This window comes from Ascaphus truei, chromosome 1 (assembly GCF_040206685.1).
Source record: "Ascaphus truei isolate aAscTru1 chromosome 1, aAscTru1.hap1, whole genome shotgun sequence".
Lineage (NCBI taxonomy): Eukaryota > Metazoa > Chordata > Amphibia > Anura > Ascaphidae > Ascaphus > Ascaphus truei.
Window position 1 is genome coordinate 418,816,292 of NC_134483.1, and position 24,409 is coordinate 418,840,700.

The 24,409-nt window shown below is 42.6% G+C and overlaps 1 protein-coding gene across 2 annotated transcripts in view; it reads left to right on the plus strand.

The window, feature by feature from the left end:
* The window catches only part of MAML3 (mastermind like transcriptional coactivator 3), a 336,501-nt gene extending 312,392 nt beyond the window's left edge, over positions 1 to 24,109 (plus strand). Inside the window, exons 3-5 of one of the 2 annotated variants that reach the window (XM_075614965.1) lie at positions 11,286 to 11,513; positions 13,329 to 13,413; positions 20,502 to 24,109. In XM_075614965.1, the coding sequence (XP_075471080.1) occupies positions 11,286 to 11,513; positions 13,329 to 13,413; positions 20,502 to 21,484 (1,296 nt within the window). In that variant the 3' untranslated portion in view covers positions 21,485 to 24,109. The remainder of the gene's footprint in view (positions 1 to 11,285; positions 11,514 to 13,328; positions 13,414 to 20,501) is intronic. The other variant, XM_075614975.1, reaches the window with a different exon arrangement.
* The last annotated feature ends 300 nt before the right edge of the window (positions 24,110 to 24,409 follow it).

Consider the following 24,409-nt stretch of genomic DNA (forward strand, 5'->3'; position numbering starts at 1 on the left):
ATATGGTCAGGTACAGCAAGCTGAATAGGATCCAGCAAGGTGTGGAGGATGATGTCACTTTACGCCACGTCCAGAAGCCTACTGCTTTCTGCTGTTGTTTTCTTGTAGCTTGGCTGCAGCAAGGGGCCTCCTTTTGGCAGGAGGGTGATGTTTTGTCTATAAATGGAAGCAGTTGGCTTTTATCCCAGTTTGAGAACCAGCACGACTCGTGTACACAAGTCATGCAGTTTTTAGGTTAACCCCAGTGCAGCCAAGCTGCTAAGTAAACACTGCGACATAGAAAGATAACCATTAGAAAGAGAAGATATATATATATATATATATATATATATATATATATATATATATATGTAGAGGTATCTGTACTATGTTAGCCGGGCTTAATAATCAAAAATGAATAGACGATACCGTTCTGTGGCTAACAAAATGCTTTTATTTGTGCGAGCTTTCGAGATACACTGATCTCCTCTTCTTCTGGCGGTGTTACAATGGATAAAGCAAGAAAGGTTTTTACTTAAAAACAGTGCATCCTGGAATGTATCTACTGAAGCCTGTTCCTCCCCCTGTGCAGTATGCGATTTATGACTTGGTGTTAAATGGTCCTTGAATGTTAGTGATGTAAAAGTATATGTGTGTATGTGTGTGTGTGTAAATATACATTTATAAAGCGCCCACAGTGTATACAGCAATTTACAAAAGGTGTTTGTGGAGTGGGAGTGTATACCAATGGTGTGGGTAGGTGTAGAAATGAAGAGGGTGTTGCATTACTATTAGTGTGTGTAGATACTACTGTATGTGGTCCATATTGGTATATAGAGATAGAATTACAGTGTACATTTGTATGTGGAAGAGACAGCTGTGTGTGCCTTCATAAAGCGCAGTATGTATAGACATGGCATTTAGCACTCATGGGAAGAGAGTTCTCTATTGTCAGGGTAGTGACTCATGAAGCTGCGGTCTCGGTTTAGCCACCGCTGTGTCCCGAACAGTTGCATAAATTTCATGCAACCGTCTCTCTTTCGGTGTTCTAAGATTACCTTTGAGTATGGCCACCTTCAGGTCGTTCATCTTATGGCCAGAGTCAGTGAAATGTTCGCCGACAGGACTGTCTCTTGTTCCGCGTGTGATGCTGTCTCTTGTGACGCGCTATTAGAGAAGGTTGGGGTTGTGACAGTGAGGTGGTAACCAGGCTCACAATAAAGGTTAAGCCTGTTTGGTTACCTCTGATCCATGTAATGGGGTTCGGGAGTGTCAGCTCTTGAGCCCAGTGTTTGTTAATGCATTCTGTAAAAATGTGCGACAAGAAATAATTTTTGTGTTTTTACCTTTCCAGGAGTGCCAGCAAGCAGAGATTGCATGGCTATGAGTTTCAAGGAGTGGGTTTACGGATAAAGTCTTGTCAGAATGTGTCTAGATAGCCGGGTTCCAGAGTTGCTGGATACCCCAAAAATGTACCCAGGAATCAGGTCTGATTCTCGGATACATTGAGACACATTGCCCCGGCAAATCTCCCCTTGAAAACGCTTGCGCGACTCACCACTAGGATTCCCTGCTTCAGCACATACCACAAAGGTAAATTGGGCATAGGGATGTGTGGTATCCATGGAACGGTAAAGGTGTCCCTAGTTTAAGAGGGGACGCCAAGTTAATGCCCAAGTCACCCAGAACTCAGTCTACGAGTTCTGAGGGTGCTCCAACCATACATAAGGTTGCAGGGAATTTTTAACGTCTAAGTCCGGTATAGTGTGTGGGGAATATGGCTAGTAGGAATAATGTGCAGGATTGTTATTCTATTCCCCATAGCCATAAGACTTAGAAAAGTATAAATTATATATTTTATTAAACCGGTATGTTTAAAGTGTATATACGCTTGTGCACGGTATATGAGCTGGGACTTCCAGGTCCAAGGTTCCGAGAGACCATGTGGCTACCAAGCTTGGTGTCATCAAGTCTACTCGGGTCCCGGATATGAAAGCCTCAAAGGTTTCCAAGTGTGAAAGCCATTTGGGTACCTCAGTTAGCCTCAAGTACTCACGTCCTGGGGTGAATGGAAGTCATCGGACCACCATTTGCCCCAACCCAGACTTTGAGGAGCTTCGGCATGACAAGTGGCAGAGGTGCCAAATTGGCGCATGCCCTTGTCAGATTCTGAATCCACGCTTGACCGGCTTCAGTAGACTGGCACCGCTCTGTTTGCCTGGTCGGAATTTTCTCACGCTCGGATTGGCTGTAGTATTTCATGAATGAACTCTGAAATACTATAAGAAACCCACAGCCAATCAGGAGGGCAGATTATAAGCGCCAGAACAGCTCTGCAAATTTGAATGTACCAAAAGATGCTCAAGAAGAAATAGCAGCGAGCCGGCTTCAGAAATTTCAGGTCGAGAAATTTTCTAAGTCCTACTTTTTGCGCCCAAGTTCTGATAATTGCACGTAGCCGTCATGGCTGGAATTTCAAGCTGATTTTAGTTCCCGGACGTTTGGAGCTAAGTTGCGGTCAAGTTATTTCAAGTCCCCCGGAGCAGATACAGCGGGGGTGTCAGGAACTTCATGCCGATTTGAGTTCCAGGACATTTTGGGACAAATTCCGGTCAACCCAAAGATTTTGTTTTACGTTCTATTTCACCTCGGAAAGTCTAGTTTTGTAGCCCAGACCCCCAGTAAGTGTGTCTTTCTTATGTGTTTTGTGTCCCATTGTGTGTGCACCTATTTAAAGTGAATAAATTACAATTTGTTTTACTAACTTGTTTTGCTCAGTGAATGATCCCGATAGAAAGGTGTAAATTACCTGGTCTCCCATGGCAGGTGTTCCTTACAATGCATCTGATCTCAGACGCACTATTAGAGAGGGTTGGGGTTCCTTACAATGCATCTGATCTCAGACGCACTATTAGAGAGGGTTGGGGTTCCTTACAATGCATCTGATCTCAGACGTGCTATTAGAGAGGGTTGGGGTTCCTTACAATGCATCTGATTTCAGACATACATATATAATTATAGGGTTCCTGAACCAAAAAATGGTTGAAAATCACTGGTCTATAGGGACCCTTACTCTGGGATACTTTCCCTAACTAGAAAACAAGAAACAATTGTGCTACCCTTAAGTACAGGACTATAAGACCCGGAGATCCCCTCCACACGGGTCCACTTAAAATCTGTTAAAAAAATAACCCAGTCCCTCATATTTATAAACTTCCCCCTACCCCTGTAGCTGGGCATTTTGTTTATTTTAACTCTTGCTATCACAGAATTTGATACGGGACTTCGCATTTTCCGTACGATTCAATGGCAGTAACAGCGCAAAATATCAGCACCCATTTCACCACAGCGTGCAATCACCCTGGCTACATCTGTATGTTATGCCTTTACACCTTCTACAGCCACTCTGTGTGCTGAGGTATTAATAATGTATTCTGCCTCTTTATCTTTTTGTCACATCTTGTGGGGAGCCTGATGACCGGGTTAAAACATGAATAATGTTTTCCCTGGGGAATGTAGCACATTGACGCATCACATTTGTAGCATTGCAGTTCAGTGGATGTGCATGCGTTCTCTCGGTATCTTCACGAGTTGTGCCTATTAACTAATAAAATCACCTTCCCTGCTTTTCACTCCCATGCATTTTTAGACTCCTTATCCTAATGCATGGCGCCGCAATTTAAAAAAAAATGGCATCACAATGTTTTATTCCCTTGTCTCATTACAAAATCTGCTTGTTAAATGACTTGCCTAGTTGCTGTGTACTGTATTATCAGTGTTATTAAAGCAACAATGCCTGCTGCTCTGTTTATTTTGTTTTGTTTTTAGCTGCGGCAGAACTCAGTGCCCCAGTTATCAGCATTTTGCATCAACTGGACACTTAACATTTGTCTTGTAGACACAAGATGGCTGCCTGGCTCACCCTCACCCCAGTGGCCAATAGAAAATGGCACAGTTCCAAAGTGCAGGGGAAAAGTTTCAGGCGAGGAGAATCCTGCTTGTGCAGCCAACACTACATAGACAAACAAACTCTTCAAAATGCAGGTCTCCTCTAGGACAGCGATACAACGTACATCTCTACTCACAAGTTCGTAAGGCAATTCTCCATTTAATGTGCCAGCCAAGAACAGAGGAGGAACAACGTTTCAGGTCCCATATGCACCTTTCATCAGGGATCAATAGAAAATGGCAGCATCATCAGAAGATGACATAGCGGTTTTCCATTGGCGACTTCGCTGGCCATGTTGACTTTTTTTTACATTGTCTTTTCACCCCCATATCTCAGAGACGGGAGGGGCCCTGGCAGTTGGATCACCATAAATCAGCTCCTTTGAACTCCCCTGGCACCCCAGGTCAGGAATTAAATGGGGAAAATAAATCGGTTTAAGAGAGGATTCCCACATTAAGTAACTGGACTGAGATCTTATCTATATTATTTCTTATCCATTTCTTCTCTCTTATTACTGCTGCTGATGATGATGACGACAACCCAGCACAGGAGTATATATTGCAAGCTGTCCCTACGCAGGTCTGCTATAGGATTTTGCATCCTGGCCAGACTCAGGATATGTGCAGTTTCACGGCTGTGCAGCAGTCTCTCAGACTATATGACACCTCTATGTGCACTATTAAGTGCTTGGTGTTTGAACAGCAGGTTTTATTGTGTATAACCCTGTTTTTTGTGTGTATAACCCCGGTACTTAGTATCGGTTTAGCTTACTCAGTCCAAAACGATTGACATATGTTTCCCTAAATTGCCTATTCTTTTCTTTATGACCTTCTAATTTTGTACAACAATGTCCATAGCATTTCTTTTTCACAGACACACGAATACAATAATTATAGTCAAATAACACTTGACAGGTCTGTTTCATATGTAAAGAACTCTCCCTTTAGGTAGGAGCCTTAAACAAATTTAGGATGGCGAGAAAATATCCATGGTTGTATTCCAAATAGGCTTTTAATCTGAAAGCTGTGAGATAATGGTACCAGCATTAAAGATGGCAGAGAAGGTGCTGCAGTGCTAGCTTTACTACGGCTCTGATGCACAATGTTTTTTCCAGGTTTGCATACATTATTATTATCTATTATTTGAATGGCACCAACATATTCCTCAGCGCAGTACAGTGTGGGAGGGAGGAGAAAAACATTGCATGACAAAAGAGTACATCTGTGTTAAGGTAAACAGAGACAATATGAAGGAGCTCCCTGCCCCGAGGTAAGGTGTCGTATTAGGTGCAGGGTATTCCCACTGCAAAGTTGCATTTCCTTTGTGTGATAAGTGAGCTTTTCCATTGTTTCCCTCCAACTGTTACAGAACATGAAACATCAGGTGTACATCTGGCTCTTTAGGGGGCCTAGCGCTTGCCTGAGATTTTTCACATTAGGTAAAGCTAATATTTAGTTGAATTATCGTTTTGCACACCAAGGAGAATAACACCTTTTACCTCTTAAAAGAAAATGCACAAACTATGACAATACTGTTGGAGCCTATAGCAGTTTTTCTATGATCAGCACTTTGACTGTGCAGAGTTGTTAGTGTATTGCATTGTACGTCTTTATTTATATAGCGCCAAAAGTGTACTCAGCGCTTCACAAAGAATACAGTACAGGGAATTATAATAATACAATAAGTGCAGCAAAATCTGACAATAGGAAAGGAAATCCCTCCCCCGAAGAGCTTACAATCTAAGTGGTATGATGGGAGACTTACAGAGACAGCAGGTGTGGGAATACGTGCTGTAGATGGCAGTGCTTGGTCACAATTGGTGGTAGGAGTGGCTGAGTGTGGGACAGTAACCATGAGTGCAGACTATTGGGATGCTTGATTTGTGGGGCAAGTTTTAAGGTTAGTCAGTAGTAAATTAGAAGGTTAACACCATTTACAGGGGAAGAGATGGCAGGGTGGCGTGTGTGTGAGATCAGGTGTGGGTCTGGGTCTAGTGTGATGGTTTTGTGTGTTATGAGTAGAGCATTAATAATCTTAACCAAAATCATGACTGGTCAGTCTACCCCGACTTTGAGCCGGGTGCTGCAGGATAACACAACATTGGGGCCTCTGACGTCTTGGAACCAGGCACCACACAATCACTTACATGCATACACACATACACTAATAACATACTTCTATAAAAACCTACACACACACAACTTATTCTTTCATGTACACCAAATCAGGGATATCTGAGGTAATGTCGTAGTGTACGTCAGAATCACCCGCCTAGGTTTAGTAAAACAAGTGATGTTGTCAGTCAGAGCAGAATGACCAAAGATTGGAGCCATTCACTGTGGTGGGCAGGGTTATCTTCATGGTGAGTGGGATTATTGTCCTGGAACAATAATAGATGGTGTTATCTTCATGCTGGGCGGGGTTATTTTTTGGGGTAGAGTTACTTTAAGGATGGGTGGGTTATCTTAATGGTGGGTGGGGTTATCTTCATACTGGACAGGATTCTTTTTTGGGGTAGTTATCTTAATGGTGGGAGGGGTTATCTTCATGGTCGGCATGGGCTATCTTCAATACAATTATGAGGTTTGATAACTAGTCCACTTATTTTCACTGCACAGTGAAAAGAATCGCTCCCAATTTATTGCGAGTGTGCCGATTTGCCGCCACGGGGCGGGATCCCTCATTTAAATCAATAGGATATTATGTACAGTAATGCCAGATTGGCACTATTGCAGTTTAATGAATTACCCCCACCAACTGCTTGTAAAATGTCATTTTAGTAGTTCCCCAAATCGCTAAATAAGACATATACCAAGGTATTTAAGACATTGCACGTGCCTTATGCAGTGCTTGGTGTCAGTTAATTAATGTAAAAGCAGTATGATGATTTGCTGTTGCATGGACAGCAGAGGTGATGCCCTTTATTGTCGGGGGACCTTATTACCAGGAAAGTCAGGAGGGGAAAGGTCTAGTGGGAGGATAATAGAAAATTAAATGTTATCATTACATTTATACTGAGAGAAGCAGTTGATCCTGCATCTCTTAGCGTCAGTATATCACTTATTTTACCCATTAAGTCTGCAGTTTGCAAGTGTATGCGGCGTTGGGGAGACGTTAAGCGACTCATCAATTATGAGATGTATCAAATGCTGCATCTCTGCCCCTCATTTTACTGTATCCCTCTGTTTTTAGCATCAAGACCTTTGCCGGGTCTGAAGTGGTGTTAACACTTTCCCAAAGCAGTGCATTGAGCAGTACCGGTGGCAGGGTTAAACCTTGTTGGCATCAAAGTTTATATCCAGTGTAATACAATTGAAACAAAATGAAGAAGGAAACCTGCCCGTCACCCCGAGCACCGTTTCTGTTGCATTGCCGCACACATTGTGTTTTTGACATGGAAGTAATACTGACTCGGGATAAGGAGGGTGAAGTCCCCACAACGTGAATGTGGCATTACACCCGCATCATGCTCTCTACCCATTGTTGGTATGGGACCAGGATCCGCTTCTTCCCTGGTTATTATCCTGCAGCCTAGCCCTTGCCAATCCACTTAGCCAGGATGTTCTTAAACCCCTCCATTATTACCCAGGCTGAGCTGCTTCTTCGCAGTGTCATCGGCCCCTTAATTTGCTTTGGCTGAGAAACATGTTGTTCTGTCTTTGTATTGTTAAGTCTCTGTGCTGTAATGGAAGAGCTGCTAACCCCCCTTATCCCCTTCCCCCCCCCCTCCTTTCTCTCCTAATCTGTCTATCCCCCCTCCCCCCCTCCAACACAATGACACTATCCCAGTGCACTCTGTGCTATCCTCCCCGCCCCTTCCTTCCTCACCACAGATATTGTGCGGGGCGCTGCTTGGGGCTATCTTGCTGCGTCTAGGATCAATTTTAGCAGAGCACGGTACTGGGTGTACTGTATTATGGCTAGGTTTAGACTCCATGCTGTAAGCCCCATTAATTAATGTCTTTTATTTTTTTTAGTTCTTATTGCAAAATTGCAAATTTTAACAAGTCTCTTTATGTTGAGGTTTAAGGGAATTTTCTTCATATCGTTTTTGGTTACTGTATTTCAATCTGGTATTCCATATATTGATCCTGGGGAAGGTTTGGTGTTTGATATCGAAGAAGAATTGAATAATTCTGAGGGCATTGCTACACAAGTATCCCCGATCCCTTCCTCACGTGAGTGTAAAATACAAGAGACATTATCCACGTCAGCCCCCCAGACCTGTTATACTCTTACCAGAGACTGACTTTTATCTGATTATGCCCCCCACAAAATGTTACTGGAAGATTAGACCCATCTCTATCATGTTTCACAGTGTCATGGGTGGCAGACTAATGACATTCGTCCCCACAGGATGATATTAGTTTACGGCAATCAGCTCCTGCTGCATTGACGCGCCAATAATGATGGCCAAGGATGGATTAACCCCTTGAGTTCAAGAAGGCCGCCCTGGCTCTCACTGGTTCATACCCCTACAATCCATTACTATATTATTATATAGGGTTGTGAGTAAAAACTATCATTTTGATGGCTGATGGAAAGACAACAAAGCTTATAGGGGTCCATGTTACAATGGACAGGAAGCAAAGAGTGACACACTGTGTGCTCATTTGCATGTCATTACCCAGAATCCCTGGCTGCAGCGGAAGCATTGTATGCTAAGGGATAATGGGGAGAGACAGTGTTGCAGACCTGTCTGAGACATGTAAATGTGCTCACAAGTGGTTGTTTTATTTGCGTTACAAAAACCAGTATTTTAATGTTTATACCAGTTCCTCGTGTTCATAAATGATACCTGCCCACTCACTTTAGGGCCATTGGGGCTTAATAGCAGCAAACAAGGTTAACAAGTAGCAGGGCAGTTCTATGTGTATTATTTGCTCGTCCGTCCGAAGAAAGCGAAGAATAAAATGCACTGTTCATAAAAACATGATTGCTTGTGCAAAATGAAAGCACAGCAAATAATGCATCTTAACTTTTAAACAAGCCTTTATTTCTTTAATCGGCAGGGAATTCCAGGCTGTTGTTAGTGTGCGTGTGTACGCGTGTGCGTGTGCATGTGTGTGTGTGCGCGCTGCCCATCACACCATCTGTTCAGTATTATGCTCTCAGTTGCCAGGCTACCTGCTCTATGCTGTCACACTTGACTGCTTAGCTGTACTTTAGCAGCATTATCCCAGACGTACTGTGGGGGCTGGAGGGGTGGGGAGGAACTGTAGTCACGATTAAGCCATCTGCAAGTATGGGGGAGGGAATGAAAAAGGTGGTGATGTTGAAGAGGTGGGGGACATAGAAAGAGCAGCAATCACCCAGAGAGGAGCGTGACACTGAGTATCAGACTGATAACACCATCTGCTGGTACAAAGGATGAACTGGTGCATTGTCCAGTTCAGTGTAATGTCTGATGGACATTACAGATTTGACCATCTTCAGTCCTATGCATATTATTTGGTAACATTGTATTCATTCTTAACCAATACCAAATAATGCAATGCACTATCTGATCAATTACCAGAATTAAATCGTATCAATCCCTTTCTTTACATCTCTTGAAGAATGGAAGATGGGAGTGTCCTTTGTGTCTGTTTACAGCTGGTGGCCAGAAATTGATTCAAATGGGTTAAATGTGCACCTTTCCACAGTACACACTGGGTAATTACTCTACACATTACAATTAGTATTATTACGTTTCACACTTACACCAGAATGCATACATACATACATACATACATACATACATACATACATAGGTGTTATTGTAAAGTCTCTTTTTTGTGTGACACCTCTGTGTTCAACCTTATCTGTAACTTTATCTGTAAGTGTATATATAGTACACCTGTATTAGAGAAAAAGAATCCACTTGCCCAAAGGATTCCAATGTCTGCACTGTTTCTCCGTTCCCTCCCCTTTCAGTGTATCATCCACTTTCCCTCAGACAACACCACATTCATTATACGTCCACTGTGAACCACATATGTGGATGTGTAAGTGTGTGACGAGCTGGCCGGATTACTTGTGGTTAGATTCAAACTCATAATACAGTGTAGATGTTGAGCCCTTGGGACATTACAGATTAGAAGTCATGAAAAGAGCTGTTTACCAGATAAAACTGTTCTAATGTGGCCCAGATAAAGGTCTGTTTAATTCACCATTTCCTATTATAATCCTTTGTTACAGTGGAGCTCATTTGAAGTTCGTTGTTGAGCAAATTAACAGCATCTGAAGTATTAATGCAAGGAAATCTCCACTATTGTACTATGAATAATAGGCTTCACTTGAATAATCTTGACGAACAACAGAAGTGCAATGACTATGTTTTATAATGAATTTAGTCAATATGACCTGGGGTTAGTTTCTCCCATGCAAGTGTGGTCATCGTGATGAAATGGGATGTTATAGTTTGCTGTGTCTGTGTTGGAATCAAAACGATATCTTGTTCAGTTTGAATGAAATATTTCTTTTTCAGTCCAAGTCGGCGGTTTTTAATCTTCTAACTACATTTAAGAATGCATTCTGACTTCCCTTCAACTGTAATACTTCGAGTGCCCCATTGCTTAAGCTAGTACTTCATGAGCTCTGGCACGCTAGGGGCGCCACGATGTAGTAGCTACGTAATGAACTTTCTACGTGTTTGCTAGGGGAGATCGATCACAGAACACGATCTGACCGTAAGGGGAATGGAATATGAGCGCTCCTCCCCTTCTGTTCACATCATCAGTGACGAGCCATGGCTGTGGCCCCTCCCGCATTTAAAGGGTTAAAAAATATTGGGACTTTGGAGAACCCCAGCCCTCTTACCATATGTATAGGTAAAAATACTATTGCTGTAGTATGGTTCATATATATATATAATATATAATAGAGAGAGAGAGACATATCTTTCAATTATTAGATTAAAGAAAATATAGCAAAAAATACAATTGTTTGGTCTTCTAGAGTAAAATATTCGCAGTTAACACATTTTCCTTGCAGAGCCCCTGGTAAGCTTTTACTGAACGCCAGGTTGAAAACTGATATGAGTAATATTCAGAGGACCATTGGGAAGAATCCATCACCAGAGGGTCTAAACACATATCTAAGCCTCCTCTCCAGATACTGCTCAGACATGACTGAAATGCACTCTTATCATAATGCCCTGTGATATTAAATACATGAAGTCATGCTATATTTCATTCTGTTTACTTTCTTATCTAAGAGGTTGCTTCTAATGTCTATTGCCATTGTGTCTCATATGATATTCATATTTGCACTTCCAAATAGTTGATTGTATGTAAATCTTATTTTAAGATGTTTTATAAGATGTTTCATACGTCTTCTCGTGACTTCCAGTGAAGATTTATTTTGCTCTTTGCAGGAGCAGAACATAGTTGGGATGTCCAGGGCTGCGGTTCCCATGCAGCAGTCTGTGCCCGGAGCTGGTGCAAGCCCCGGGGGTCCAGGCTTTATGTCAAACCAGCCTCAAGCCGCCATAATGAAGCAGATGCTGATAGAGCAGAGGGCCCAACTCCATGCAATGGAGCAACAGAAGTTTCTCAGGGAGCAGAGACAACAACAGCAGCAGCAGCAGATACTGGCAGAGCAGGTACAGCTATACGTCCTTATGGTTACCATATTTTGTACAAGTTAGGAAAATACATGGATCATGAACCCTCATATGCTGAGTGGCACATTCTCTTCCCCATCGAGGTCAACATAGGGTTATGTTCTGCTGTGGTATAACAGTTACACCCCTCTTCCGTGCCGGACTCCCAATAAGCAAAGGTCAGACTGTTTAACTTTGGCATTCTGTGGGGCTCCACACACAATTGGGATAAAGCCTTCAAAAGCTTTGTAAAAGCAATAACACAAAATGTGGCTACATCTCAAAGTGCTTGGAAAGCTGTAGTTCCATAAGTAGTTTAATGCATCAAACAGTATTTAACACAATCTTATCTCGGAGGCATCTCCAGTTCATTCATGGCATCAGAAAAGGACATAAAAGACGCAGTATGTTCCTGCTATGGGCTTTAGTTGTCATCTCTTAATGTACATACTGTACTGTAATCCAATCACAGTTGCTGATACCCCTAGATAGCAATCTATTGCCCAATAGTTAATGTATGGATAAACAGCCTGTCCGGTTTTTTTTTTGCAAATGTATTGTAATCATAGCAACATTTCAATAAAGATTACTACTACTAATATTTTTATTTATTAAATCTGTTAAGATCCAGGTATCCGCTCGTCTTAAGCAGCAGTGCCCTCTAGTGAACATATTTAGTAATAGCACTTACTATCAAACACGTTTTGTTCTTTTGAAAATAGCCTTGATCCAAAGCTAAATTCAGGCTTTTTCAATTAAGGATTTGAACAGCTTATGTCCAGCTAGTATTACCATGGCAGCTCACTGGACTGTATTTGTCCAAGGTTTGTGCTTTACTCTTGTGTAAGAACCTGCAGCAGTGGGACCAATGATAGTATTACATTCAATGGCTCTGGACAATGGGGTAATAAAATAATGAGATAAAGTGTCCCTGTTGAAAACACAAGCTTCTTGTGATCCTGAGCAAATAAAGTCATCTTCCTCTAGACTGGTGGTGTACACTGTGCCTATGCATTTTCACTGCAGACACGGTTAGTTCAATGTAAGAAATACATTATTAATATGATGATGATTATTATAGTATACCTCGCGGTTTTCATTTTCCACTGCGTAGGGACAATGAAAGGAGGAGTAAGGGAGATTGGATAAGGTTATGGCTGCGATTACCTAAGATTATGATTTCACTAGGCGAGGATAGTGCTGTAATATACAACAACCTCAAATTCTCTGCATCTGTTTTTAGTGTAGATCAGGATGAACTCGGCCTTAGTACAATATATATATATCTTACCTGAACTGGAGGGGTTCTCCTGGAAGGGATGTCTGGTCCCATGGCATCCCAGTACCTCCACCATGCCATCCGGACACAAACTAGCCGCAGGGTAAAGTTCGTTCCGGCTGCCAATAGAAAGCTGCACTGCCACCGGGAGATGACGCGGCCACGTTCTGTTTGTGACCCCGCTGACATATTGGTAGTTGTTTGTGTCAAACACTGTCACAAAAAGCTACACATATCCCAGAGGTTGGAAGGCTGCGGACAGCTCTGGCGGACCCCCTGGTACAGATAAGACAAAAAAGCTTTTGGTTGGGGATTGCTGCCTTAAGGGCTTACTTGACACCACTGCTGCTAACGTGCAATGCTCTTGCCTCTTGCAACAGGAGACGTTGCGTTATGCCCACGTGCGTTTGAAGGTATTGCTACTTTGAGAGTTGCTGTGCTAGCCTCTTCCAGTAACAGCGGGCAGTTTTGTCTGACAGCCTACACTTGCCGTGGCTCTTCTATCATCGTCGCTCTTTCCCCTTCTGTTTCCTCAGCAGCTCCAGCAGCCACATCTGAACAGGCAGCATCTTCAGCAGCAGAGGAATCCCTACACTGTGCAGCAAGTCACTCAGTTCCAAGGTAAGACCGGCGAGCTCTTAGCAAAGCCGCTGCTGGAGGGCCACTTCTCCTGTCACCATGTCTCCTTCATGACAGCACACTGACGAGACGCTATTGCTGGTGACCGACGCACACAACGGTATCAGCTGATAGACCACCTGCACAGGCTTTGCACAGAAGTCACAATGTTACTGCTCTGTTAGGGGTAATACATGTACTTTGCTGGACACCGAGACCCAAATCCACAAAAGGGTGCTGCGCTTTGGTCCACCTTTATTCTCCTATTCATATGGATGGGAGCTGAGGCGTGCCAAAGCTTAGCACCGTTTGGTGGATCTGGGCCTAAGAATCTTGCGTTTGCGAATATAAAAAAAAAACGGGCATCCTCTGGACTGGTTAAAGTGTTATTCGAAAACAATTGCATCCGAGCCTCATCGTAATAACTAAAAGAGGAGGCCTCTTTGGATAGAATCATGGTTTCTTTATGTCGAACGAAAGGGAACAATCCATGTGAAAATGAATGAAAGCATCAGTTAGCAAATAAATAATTAAACACGTTGTTGTATTACTATTAATCATCCCCCGGTACCATCACGCTCAGATCAGCGATCTTACGTTGCAGGAGCGCCTGTGTCTATTTTCTGTGTAAAATCTCCTGGCCTCATGTCACACAAATTCAGTAACCTGGAAAAAGTAAACCCAAGATTGATGCTCCTGCCCTCTTTGCTGCCGGAGGGATTATAGCACAGATCAGGTCTTACCAAGAGCAGGGGGATAATATTTCATCATGTCAAGATAGAGCCTGCTCTCTGATTCGCTATATCTTCTTGCCACACACAGCTACTTCGCCAAACCATCAATCAATGCATTTTTATATTTGACACACTCTGTGTTTCCTGCTTTGTTACTATATCTAGCTTAAAAAAAGACCTCGGAAAGACTTCAGCTTAGTTCACCTTTTAGATACATGTAGTCTTGCTTGTGTAAAATAAATAATATTGTCAAACAAGCATTAAGTACTTGTTTTCTACATGGTAGCAGTTAAATCACTGTTTATATATATATCAACATTAAAAATTATATATATACAGTATATTCAATAATCCCCATGTTTTTAAAGTAGCTGATCCATGTTCCCCTCACGTTTCCAAAGATATTTGAGGTTTTGTTTGGGTCATTGTGGGACACAAAACAATAGATGAATGGAAAAAAACGGAGCACTAGCAATGGAAAGCCAGAATAAATATGCGAAGAGTGTGTTACCCATAAAAATATAATTATTTATTGGTCATGAAGAAAAAAACGGCGATGTCCCCCCCACCGAGGTGTTTCGCGCCATAGCGCTTTATTTGTGACACGAAATAAACTACACATTTGCCGTTTTCTATTGCCCACCGAAGCGAGTCTGTCATTATGGCAAAAGCAATTATATCTCAGGAACTGGAGGAACCCCGGAGCTTGAGCCATCGTGGATCAGCTCCAAGAGACCTAACGGTTCAGGTAGTGGGGAAAAAAGCCGCGTTAATGCTGCTTTAATCGGACTGTGCTGAAGCCACATTACATTTACGCTCCGTCCTCTAACATTTCCTCCAAGCCTAGGAGGTGGCTTCCAAATTTGATACATTTGACAAACATTTCTCAGGGAGACTAGGTAAACGCCAAGCTCAGACTGGGCATTTTAAGCTTTTCAATCCCAAAATGTGGTCACAGACTGCAGTAATGATCTGGCCTGATCCCATTACCACACACAGACACAGAAGAGGAAGAGCCCTCTTGACGGCCATGGTTGTGTGATCACCTTTAGACACAAGAATAAAACATTAAAGGAATGTCATACAAAGAGGAAGTGCTGATGTCTCTGCCTTTCATGTGTATGAGCCCGAGTTGAATTCCAGGCTCAGTTCTCCTTGTGACCTTAGGCAAGTTTATTCATCTCCCTGTGCCACTGCCATCAGAATTCAATTGCCCGCTGCGATGGGAGGGACCAGCAGGTCGTTATTACAAAAAAAGCCTACGTCCAACCGGTTGCCCAGTCACCCTCCGCCCCAGCACCATTGCTTCTTGCTTCATGTCTTGTATACCCTTTTTTTTTTACCCTGTGTTACCTCTTGCTGTATTATATTGGGATGTATTCCTTGTGTACCATGTGTAATGTGCTCCAGCTTAGCTCTTTGCTGCCTTTGTGCTGTCATTGGCTTTATTACCTGAAATCACTATACTGTACCTTGTTTCATTACAAAGTACCATTCATAACCCCTGGGCGGGTGTTGACACGTTGCTACTGTCACTTTACTGTTCGTTCCTGTCACCTGGTAACAGGTCCTTTTCTGTATCGGTCCCTCTGCTGTCAAGTGGCCGGCGGCTCTTTGTCTGGGAGGGTAAAACCACCTCTGCCTTTATTCAGCCAACTCTCTGCACTTCTGATTTGTTGGCAGGAAAGCCCTCTTGAGTGGCTGCTGGTTTACAGGCCAGAGTCACTGATTGGTTACTTCTGTAAGTACCATTTAATTGTACCTCAAAGGATTACTAGGTATAACTAGCCCGACCTGAGCCCACATGCTTCAGACCCGCCTGGGGGAAAGCAAGCGTATCGCTACTGCAAACCTCGGCTTGGAACTATCATTCACCAATCATGCAACTCAGGACTTTATCCTACAACCAAGGACTCTCTGCTGGTCAGAGGACTCCGAGACCCCCCCAGACATTGAACCTCTGTTTGGAAGCACCAGCTTAACACGCCCATCCTCCCTTTAGGTTATAGGCTTTTATATTCTCCCCCTCTTTATCTTGTCTATTAGCCCCTATTTGTGTACCGTACCTTTCCCAATAAAACCAATTTGTTTAATAGCTCTCCTGCCTGGCGGACAGAATGCCTGGACAATAACCAGGTCAGTGGAGTCGTTGTAAAGGCTCGATTTCCCTGTGACCCAGACTCAGTTGGATGAGGTGCCTGGCTTTATGTCACGACAGAAGCTCTTAGGAGCATGGACTTATGCCTGCAAAATTCTATCCACAGAGCTGCTATCTAAGAAAAATATATTATTGTTATTATTACTAGGGACATCAGCGTGCCGGCTCTTGTGACATTTTCTGAAAATCATAAGGACACTGAATGTTTAAGTGACACATAAGGGACACACAAATGAATACATACCATTATCTTATATGTGTCTAAAAAACTCCTCCCCAACTTTTGCAGTGTATGCCACTTCTCTCTTGCTACCTGTGGAGTTGATGGGAAGTGGTTTCAAATATTGTCGCTAAGAAAGATCCATTGATCCATGATGCTTTCCCTCTCTCCGACATAATGATGCGCATGTTAACTGGCCTGGCTCCTGTGTCTAAGTGTATATGGACACAGAAGTGCCATGAATAGAATAGCTGTGGGAAGCTATTCGAGAACCCAAATATGTGTTTATAAAATGCGAAATACAGCATTTTGAAACAATGAAAAACAGATGAAAAAGTGACGTTAAGAAGAAATTGTAACAGTGATTCTCAGAATACAGTTAGAAGAAAAAATACACTCTTGAATCCTCCAGCTGTTCAGTACAGTATAACCTTTTTTTTTTAAATTCTTGCTTAATAATTATAAAAGCTTAGTTTAATTGTTATGAAGAAATCCAATATTATTTTTTAGCAATTTATGGAAAAATAAAAATTTTTTACGTTGTTATGCTAGTTATCCTAGTAATTTGTGGGGTGAGAGCAATAGCTGAAGCATTACTTGCTTTACAGCAATCAATAAAACTCCATGGCAGAGGCTTACACATATGGATTAAACCTGGTTCTGTATTGAATAAGGTTAAACAGGTTTCACACCGTAAGCCCAAAGCAGCATACAATTTTCCTATCATATGGATTCTTACCTACTCTACAATTTTTATTGTTCGGAAATCTTGCACTTTAAGCTTAATGGACATAGGCCTGGAGTCATCAAACTCTTGTTAAGGCAAAAATGCAGTATTGTAAGCAAAACAATAGCAGTATGGTGCAAATCATTAACGTTGTACCGGTAAAAATTCCCAATTTCTTACCGCGGGCGCTTAAACTATCAGGACTGGCACCAAAATCACTAAATACCACAAAATGAGTCATTTTGATGCTAGGCATCAAGTCCCAAAATTTATCGGAACCGGCCTAACACCAATACTTTTTTATCACCTATCAAGTCCCAAAATTTATCGGAACCGGCCTAACACCAATACTTTTTTATCACCTACAGTACACCAGGATGGCTTTAGCCAAAAAGATACACACATATTAAAGTAAGGGGAAAAAATGAGACATAACCATAAACGATGGAATCGCTACATTTAATGCTGCGTTATGGGATGCGCGATTAAACCTAATAGGACAAAGATTCATAACATGGAATAAAACACGGGCACATTTTTTTCAAACATACAATTTTTTCTTTTGTCATCAAATTGTCCTGTTATTCTCAACCTTCAGTTAAAACAGTAATGTTTGGCCAATTAATTCTCACACTAGTGGGTGGTATTATATGAGCCTAGAAATAAGCCAAATTTCCACTGACAGCCAAGGCACCGACCGGTTACAAAGTTGCCCATAAAGGTGACTATTGTCTGTCCCATTGATACTGAATATAACCTCAACTCCCACATTATTGCGACTTGAAAAGAAATACGTTTAATATAATATCACATACTACAAAACCCTTCCATGTAACAATCTCATTCGCAAGAGCCCAAGTGCAACTGTTGCTAGACAAATATATTAACCGTGTTGTGCTACCTGTGATACAACAACAGAATAAGCCTTATTGTGACTATTCATAATTATACATCTCACTTAAGTATAATACATTTAAATCATAGTAATGAACTAAGAGCAGTGTCAATACTATATATGAAACTAAGCATAAATAAACTCTATATTATTATATATACACTCATTGTATAATAATACTGTTCTAAAGTCCTAGCGGCTCACTGTCAAATATGAATACCCTTTTATTCTAGCAACTATGCTCAAATATCGATGAGGAATAATACAGCCTCGCCGCGGACTGCGGACATAATTGATGACCAGCAGGAGAGTAGATTGAGTATAGCGAGCATGGCACGTCTGTACATAGCAACAGCTACTATAGTGAACAAGGGAGCGACAGTGCTTCCAAGTCTTGGCACCATTTTTCCAGTCCTCTCTGGTGTCACTTCATCAGAGAAATGATATGATCGCCATAATCAATGGCATGCTGTAAGAAAATTAGGCCAAATTGGCCCATTACTCAACAGGGGTTTATGGTAGTTGCCCCGGGGAGTTTGGTTAGGCCTCCAGGGGGTTGATGGTTGGAGTTAATCCCTTGTTTGCCTTAGCAGTTAGTTACACATGGCATGGCAAAACCTTACTAGACACAAAGGTAGCCAATGGGGGTAGGTAGTGTAATTTTATTGGTGTATTAACCCTTTATAGCCTTTAGTGGTCAGCTAGTCATGGAAACCCATGATTAGCCGACCACTTATGCTACTAGGGTGTTAATTTCTAGTTAAATGTGCTATATGTAATATGTTATCACCCATTCCATGTTGGTTTAGCTTATATTGCCTATGTACAGTATGTAATGATGTAATGGCCGTTATATATATATATATATATATATATATACATTGTTCGACAATGCTATACATTTACACGCCCGGGGCGTGTGGATTTAACCTCCGGGCGAGTAAATATTGGCCCAAGCAGCACACGCGCTGCTGTTTTTGCCGCGCTCGCGCTGGACAAAAAAAAAAAGCTGGAGGCAGGTTCATGTTATTGGGGGAGATTACCCCGCCTCCAGCTCCCTGAGCAGTGCCTTCGCTCCTCCCCCGCATCTCAGCAACTTTCCCTCCTCAGCGCTTCCACTCCCCCCCCTTCCGGCAGCCAGCCCCTTCCACGCCTGTCTGCCTCAGGCCAATGCAGGGCCATCTGTCTCCCCCCCCCTCCCTCCCATCGGGCCATCCGCGCCCCCTCCCATCGGGCCATCCGCCCCCGCCCCCTCCCATCGGGCCATCCGCCTCCCACCTCAAGCGGGCCATCCGCCGCCGGGCCCATCATGTTGTACCAGAGCGTCCGCAGGTCCCACTACGGGGAGGGCCCAGGCCAGGTAACGGGTGTGCCCTGGGGGGGAGGCGGGACATCGCCGCAGCTCGTGCTCTTTCCGGGTGCAGTGAGGCTCAGGACGGCCCTGTCTCGTGTGTGGGGGCTGGGAGGCCTCACGATGTCCCTGGGGCGGCCGCGGCCTTGTCTCTGTGTGGGGGTTGGGAGGCCTCGCTTGGGGGTTCCCGGGGGGCTGCGCTGTTTAATGCTGCAGTTGCCCAATCACCCACAACTCACCCACCCTCCCCCAGCCTCCCACTCAGTCACCCCCCCACTCCTTCCCACCTACTCACCCCCTCACCCCTTCTCACCACCCCACCTGATTACACTGAACAGACACAGGACTCGACAGAGAGCTGTATGAGGAGGCTGATACTGTAACTATAACTGTTTGTAAAAATAATGCCCTTGTTTTTCTGTATTATAGCAAGTAGTTAGTAATGAGAGAGAGGGAAGTACCACATTTATTTTGTGTGGGAACTGGTCAGAAGAAGATGCATGTCCCCGAAACGTATGTCCCCCCTGGTTATTAGTTACTTAAAACCCTATTTGGGGGGGGGGGGTTTGAATGTACCACTAAGCCCCGTGTTCAGTATTTGTTCTCTCCAGGTAATATTAGTAACCCTGGATTTCTTTACATACACATACTGTATGCTCTCCTAGCAATACCTCCACACAGGATTTACCAGTGGATAAGGATTATTTACTTTGTTCACCTTTCTGGATAGAATTGGGTTATTGTTGCAATGTATCTGTTGTGAGTTGTGTACATAGATATTGATTGTGTGTAGTTGTTGTTCCACAGAGAGATTCTAATTTGTTTTATACACTAATCTATTTTTAATAAGATCTAACCACATACCTTGTCTTGGGATAATCCCCAGTCCTACAATGTTTTTCTGACCTTACTGTGTCCGCATGTGCCTTTGTTATGTAATATTATTTAGCACAGTCATCTCATGTAAATACATTGTTTAATGTGTGTTATTTGTTTATGGTTGCAGGGTCTCCACAGGATATAGCAGCAGCAAGAAATCAAGCAGCACTTCAGAATATGCGTACATCTCGAATGATGGTCCAAAATGCAGGCATGCTGTCAATGGTTCCCTCCCAAAATCCAGGCACGATGCCTACTGCCACACTCCAACCTGAGATGGGCATGGCTCCGTATAGTAACACGTCAACCAGCCAGCCAGGAATGTACAATATGAACACAGGAATAAACCAAATGATGCAGCACGCAAACCAAAACAGCATAAACATAGCCCACAGTGCTGGCCAGGGTCCAAGGCAGCCTGTTTCTGGACAGGCTTTGGGAATGGTGGGAGGGTTTGGTCAGAACATGCTGGTAAACTCTGTGATGTCACAACAACATCAGCAAATGAAAGGACCTGTAGGCCAGGCCATTCCCAGGCCTCAGGCGCCAAGACTCCAAAGCATGATGACATCTTTACCACAGGGAGCACAAAATTGGACACAGCGTGGGTTACAAGGCATTTCTGTGAGAACTAGTGGGGAGATGGGGGCTTATAACAATGGAGCAGTTTATCCAATGCAATCAGGACAACCAAGAATGTCCAAACAGCATTTTCAACAAGGCCTCAATCAGACTGTTGTAGACAGTACGGGAACAGTGAGAACCCTGAACCCAGCAATGGGAAGACAAATGATACAATCGCTGCCTGGGCAACAAGGAGCCAATCAGCCCAGACAAATAATGCCTGGTATGAACCCAGGTGTTCCCAATATGACAAGTTTTAATCAGGCACCATCACAGCAATTAACAGGTGGCAACTTCCCTCAGAGCAACCAGGGTCAGGCCTATGACAGGAACCCCAGTCAGGACATGTCATACAATTATACAGACGCCACTGGTGGTTCCTTTCCAGGTATAGCAGATGGTGCAGACCTTGTCGACTCTATCATGAGCAGAGGACCAGGAGATGAGTGGATGCAAGAACTTGATGAATTGTTTGGAAATCCATAGTGATTTGGCTTGGACAATATTTAAAAAAAAAATGAATACTGTGCTAAGTGGAAAAAGGATGGTAACCCCGTCCATGTATGTTCTGTATAGCTGAGCTGAACTGCAGGCGGTTACAGGAGAGTCAGGTGGTAACCAAAGCATCCCTGTCAAGTTGTCATCTCTACAGTAGCACTGTGTGCTATGGGAGAAGGGCTGAAAATACAAGTTGTAACGATCTGTAGTCAGTAGCCCAAATTGACAGGTGTTGTTGATTGCAGGGGTGGTGTAAAAGTCTCTGATCTATTGTCTGCTGGCAGTCCATCGGGGATGATGCAGCATGAGGAAGTTCATGAGGCAGGTGTGAATAGAAAAAGCAGGGGTCGCCAAATATTTGCACATGACTACCTGAAAGACTAAAATGAACTGATCTCAAGGGGGCAGAGGTACTTCCGTATTGAGGAAATTAACTTTCATCCTAGATGTCATTGCATATACTGTACCTTTTGGCTAACAGGAGTGGTCAGTAGGTGTTGGGCTAAACAAAGCAGAGAGGAAGGCCACTGTAACCAGTGCCACGTGTTTACTCTGAGAAACAACAAAACACAAAGCAGTGGTTCACAGATCCCTTCAGCACTGGAGGCGCTGTGCAGTCTTACTGGAGTCTTGTAGTGAGAGGACAGTCAGGTAAAGTACAAGTTCATGTTGCAGAAACAATTACACGTAGACCCGAAGTGCAATCACATAGATTGTCACCACCACAAAGAAGATCACCCTAACTGCCACGTGCTAAAACAAAATAACACTTTCTTGCAGATCCCCAATAATCTTTAGAAACACAGGTATTGGGAAGCTCGCACTTCAGAAATAAGTATTGCTTAAACACAGCCGGATTCTGTGCTAAAAATGAGGGTGTTGCTCTTCGTCCAGTGATTATTCCTTAGTTACTTTCCAGATAACCACTGAAAATCTCTCTCAAGAGCCCAATTTTTAACATTTTATTTTGTATATTATTTTCCTTCATCATTAATGCTCAAGGTTGTTTGTAGATTAAACTAACTCATGTTGGAATAAACGAACATGTGTACGAGAATAAAAAAAAAAAAAACGGGTAAAGTTTACGTAGAATGTACTTGTTCATTGCTGTCAATCACTGTATACCAACATGTAGATGTTACAATGTGATATCACAACGTCTGGCTTGTCCCAGAAGCCACACAAATCCAGTGCCAAAACAGAGCAATTGTGGTTTTACTGCTGACATCATAGTCTTGGTTTTATGTCTGTGCATTTTATCCAAAAATGGTCTAAATTATGAACGCAATTAATTGTCATCTTTAGCCTTGTCTTCTATTGCTTGATTAGAACTTAGCAATGCATTAAATTGGCTGCTTTCAAGATTAAATAGAAAAAAAATACCTGGTGGGTTTTAATAAAGTTTAATATATTTATTTTTTAGCCAGGAAAATGTTGTGGACTAGCATGTTTACACTCAATATATAGTGATATCGAGTAGTGGTGTACACTTGCGAGAAAAGATTCTGACAGTTGTCACGAGGGGCTTCTTTCCACCTGCACAACACACAAACAGAGGCATCTGCTTACAGTATAGCAGCAGGGTTCACAATTAGTCGTCGATGGCTATCAGGGATGGAAGTTACACTTATGCGTGTCACATAACATGATACATGTCCATGGCTTTCGTTTTCCTTTTCTTTGTTTTTTGTTATACAGAAGGAAGTCTGAGGGAGTTGCAAGTGTGTAGTGATAGTCATTAATTAAAGATATAAAAAGCAATATGTTAATTTGGGTGGGCTAGCCACGGTTTTGTACAGCCACTACAAGTATCTTTTAAACAGGGGATGTTTTGTTTTTCCCCAAGGGGAATTACAACCTCCCTAGTCATTCTGCAGAATGCTGGCTTTGAATAGATCCCTTCAGTCTGGAACCAGTGGATGAAATGTATAATAAGGAGTGGTGATGTGCTGAGACAGAGGAGAGCACAACCTCCATAACCAGTGGGACCCAATTTGCAAATGATTATCTAAATAAGTGAGGCTAAAGGTTTGGATATAAGAAAACATGGTGGTACTGTACCATCCAGTACTATTGCACTTCGACCACTGCGCTGCTGATGCCTCTGCTACACAAGCCACCCTCACACACCAAACACAGCTGATAAACTGGCTCCGCAAATGTTATATAAAACAACCTCTTCTTTGTCAAGCTTCCTCCAAATACTCCGCATTGGGACCAAGTAAAACAGAGAGATTCTAACAGATTGTGTTTCTTTTCTTTTTCCTTTCTTTCTTTTTAACTATGGTGCTGATGTAATTGTTTGAAGAAATTGTTATTTGTAAATATCTTTTTACAATAATGCAGATATCACTGGGTCTACTGTCTGTACAAATATATATATATATATAAATAAAAATAAATATATATAAGTATATATATACTGTTTGTTTAAAATATAGTATTTTTATTTCTTTCTCTAACTCATTATTACTGTGGTGATATTGCACTTCAGACTACGTCTAATTTCAAATTTGTACTGTATAATTCACGGCAACCTGCTCCATTTGAATCTGATTTTTTTTTTAATAGTTTCCTGATATTTTTTTTTCTTATGACGCTGCTTTTTTTGGGGGGGTGGGGGGTGGGAGGGGGTGGTTCTTCCTGAAACTGTAGATTTCCAGGCTGTAGAAAATAAAGTGATATTGGCATACCACTTTTGATGAAAAACAAAAAGCAAATAAAATGTTATCTGAACAATCCTAACGTGTAGACTCTCTGAATTGCCATCGATCTTTTCCTATTCACACCTCCTGCTGTCCGTGCTGCTGTGCTGCCACTGAGGCCTGCTGCTGCTCCTGCTGCTACTGTGTGCTGCCGGGCGCACCAGATTCTCAGCTTGCTGGAGTTCGGTGGTGTTCAAGTAAGTGGATT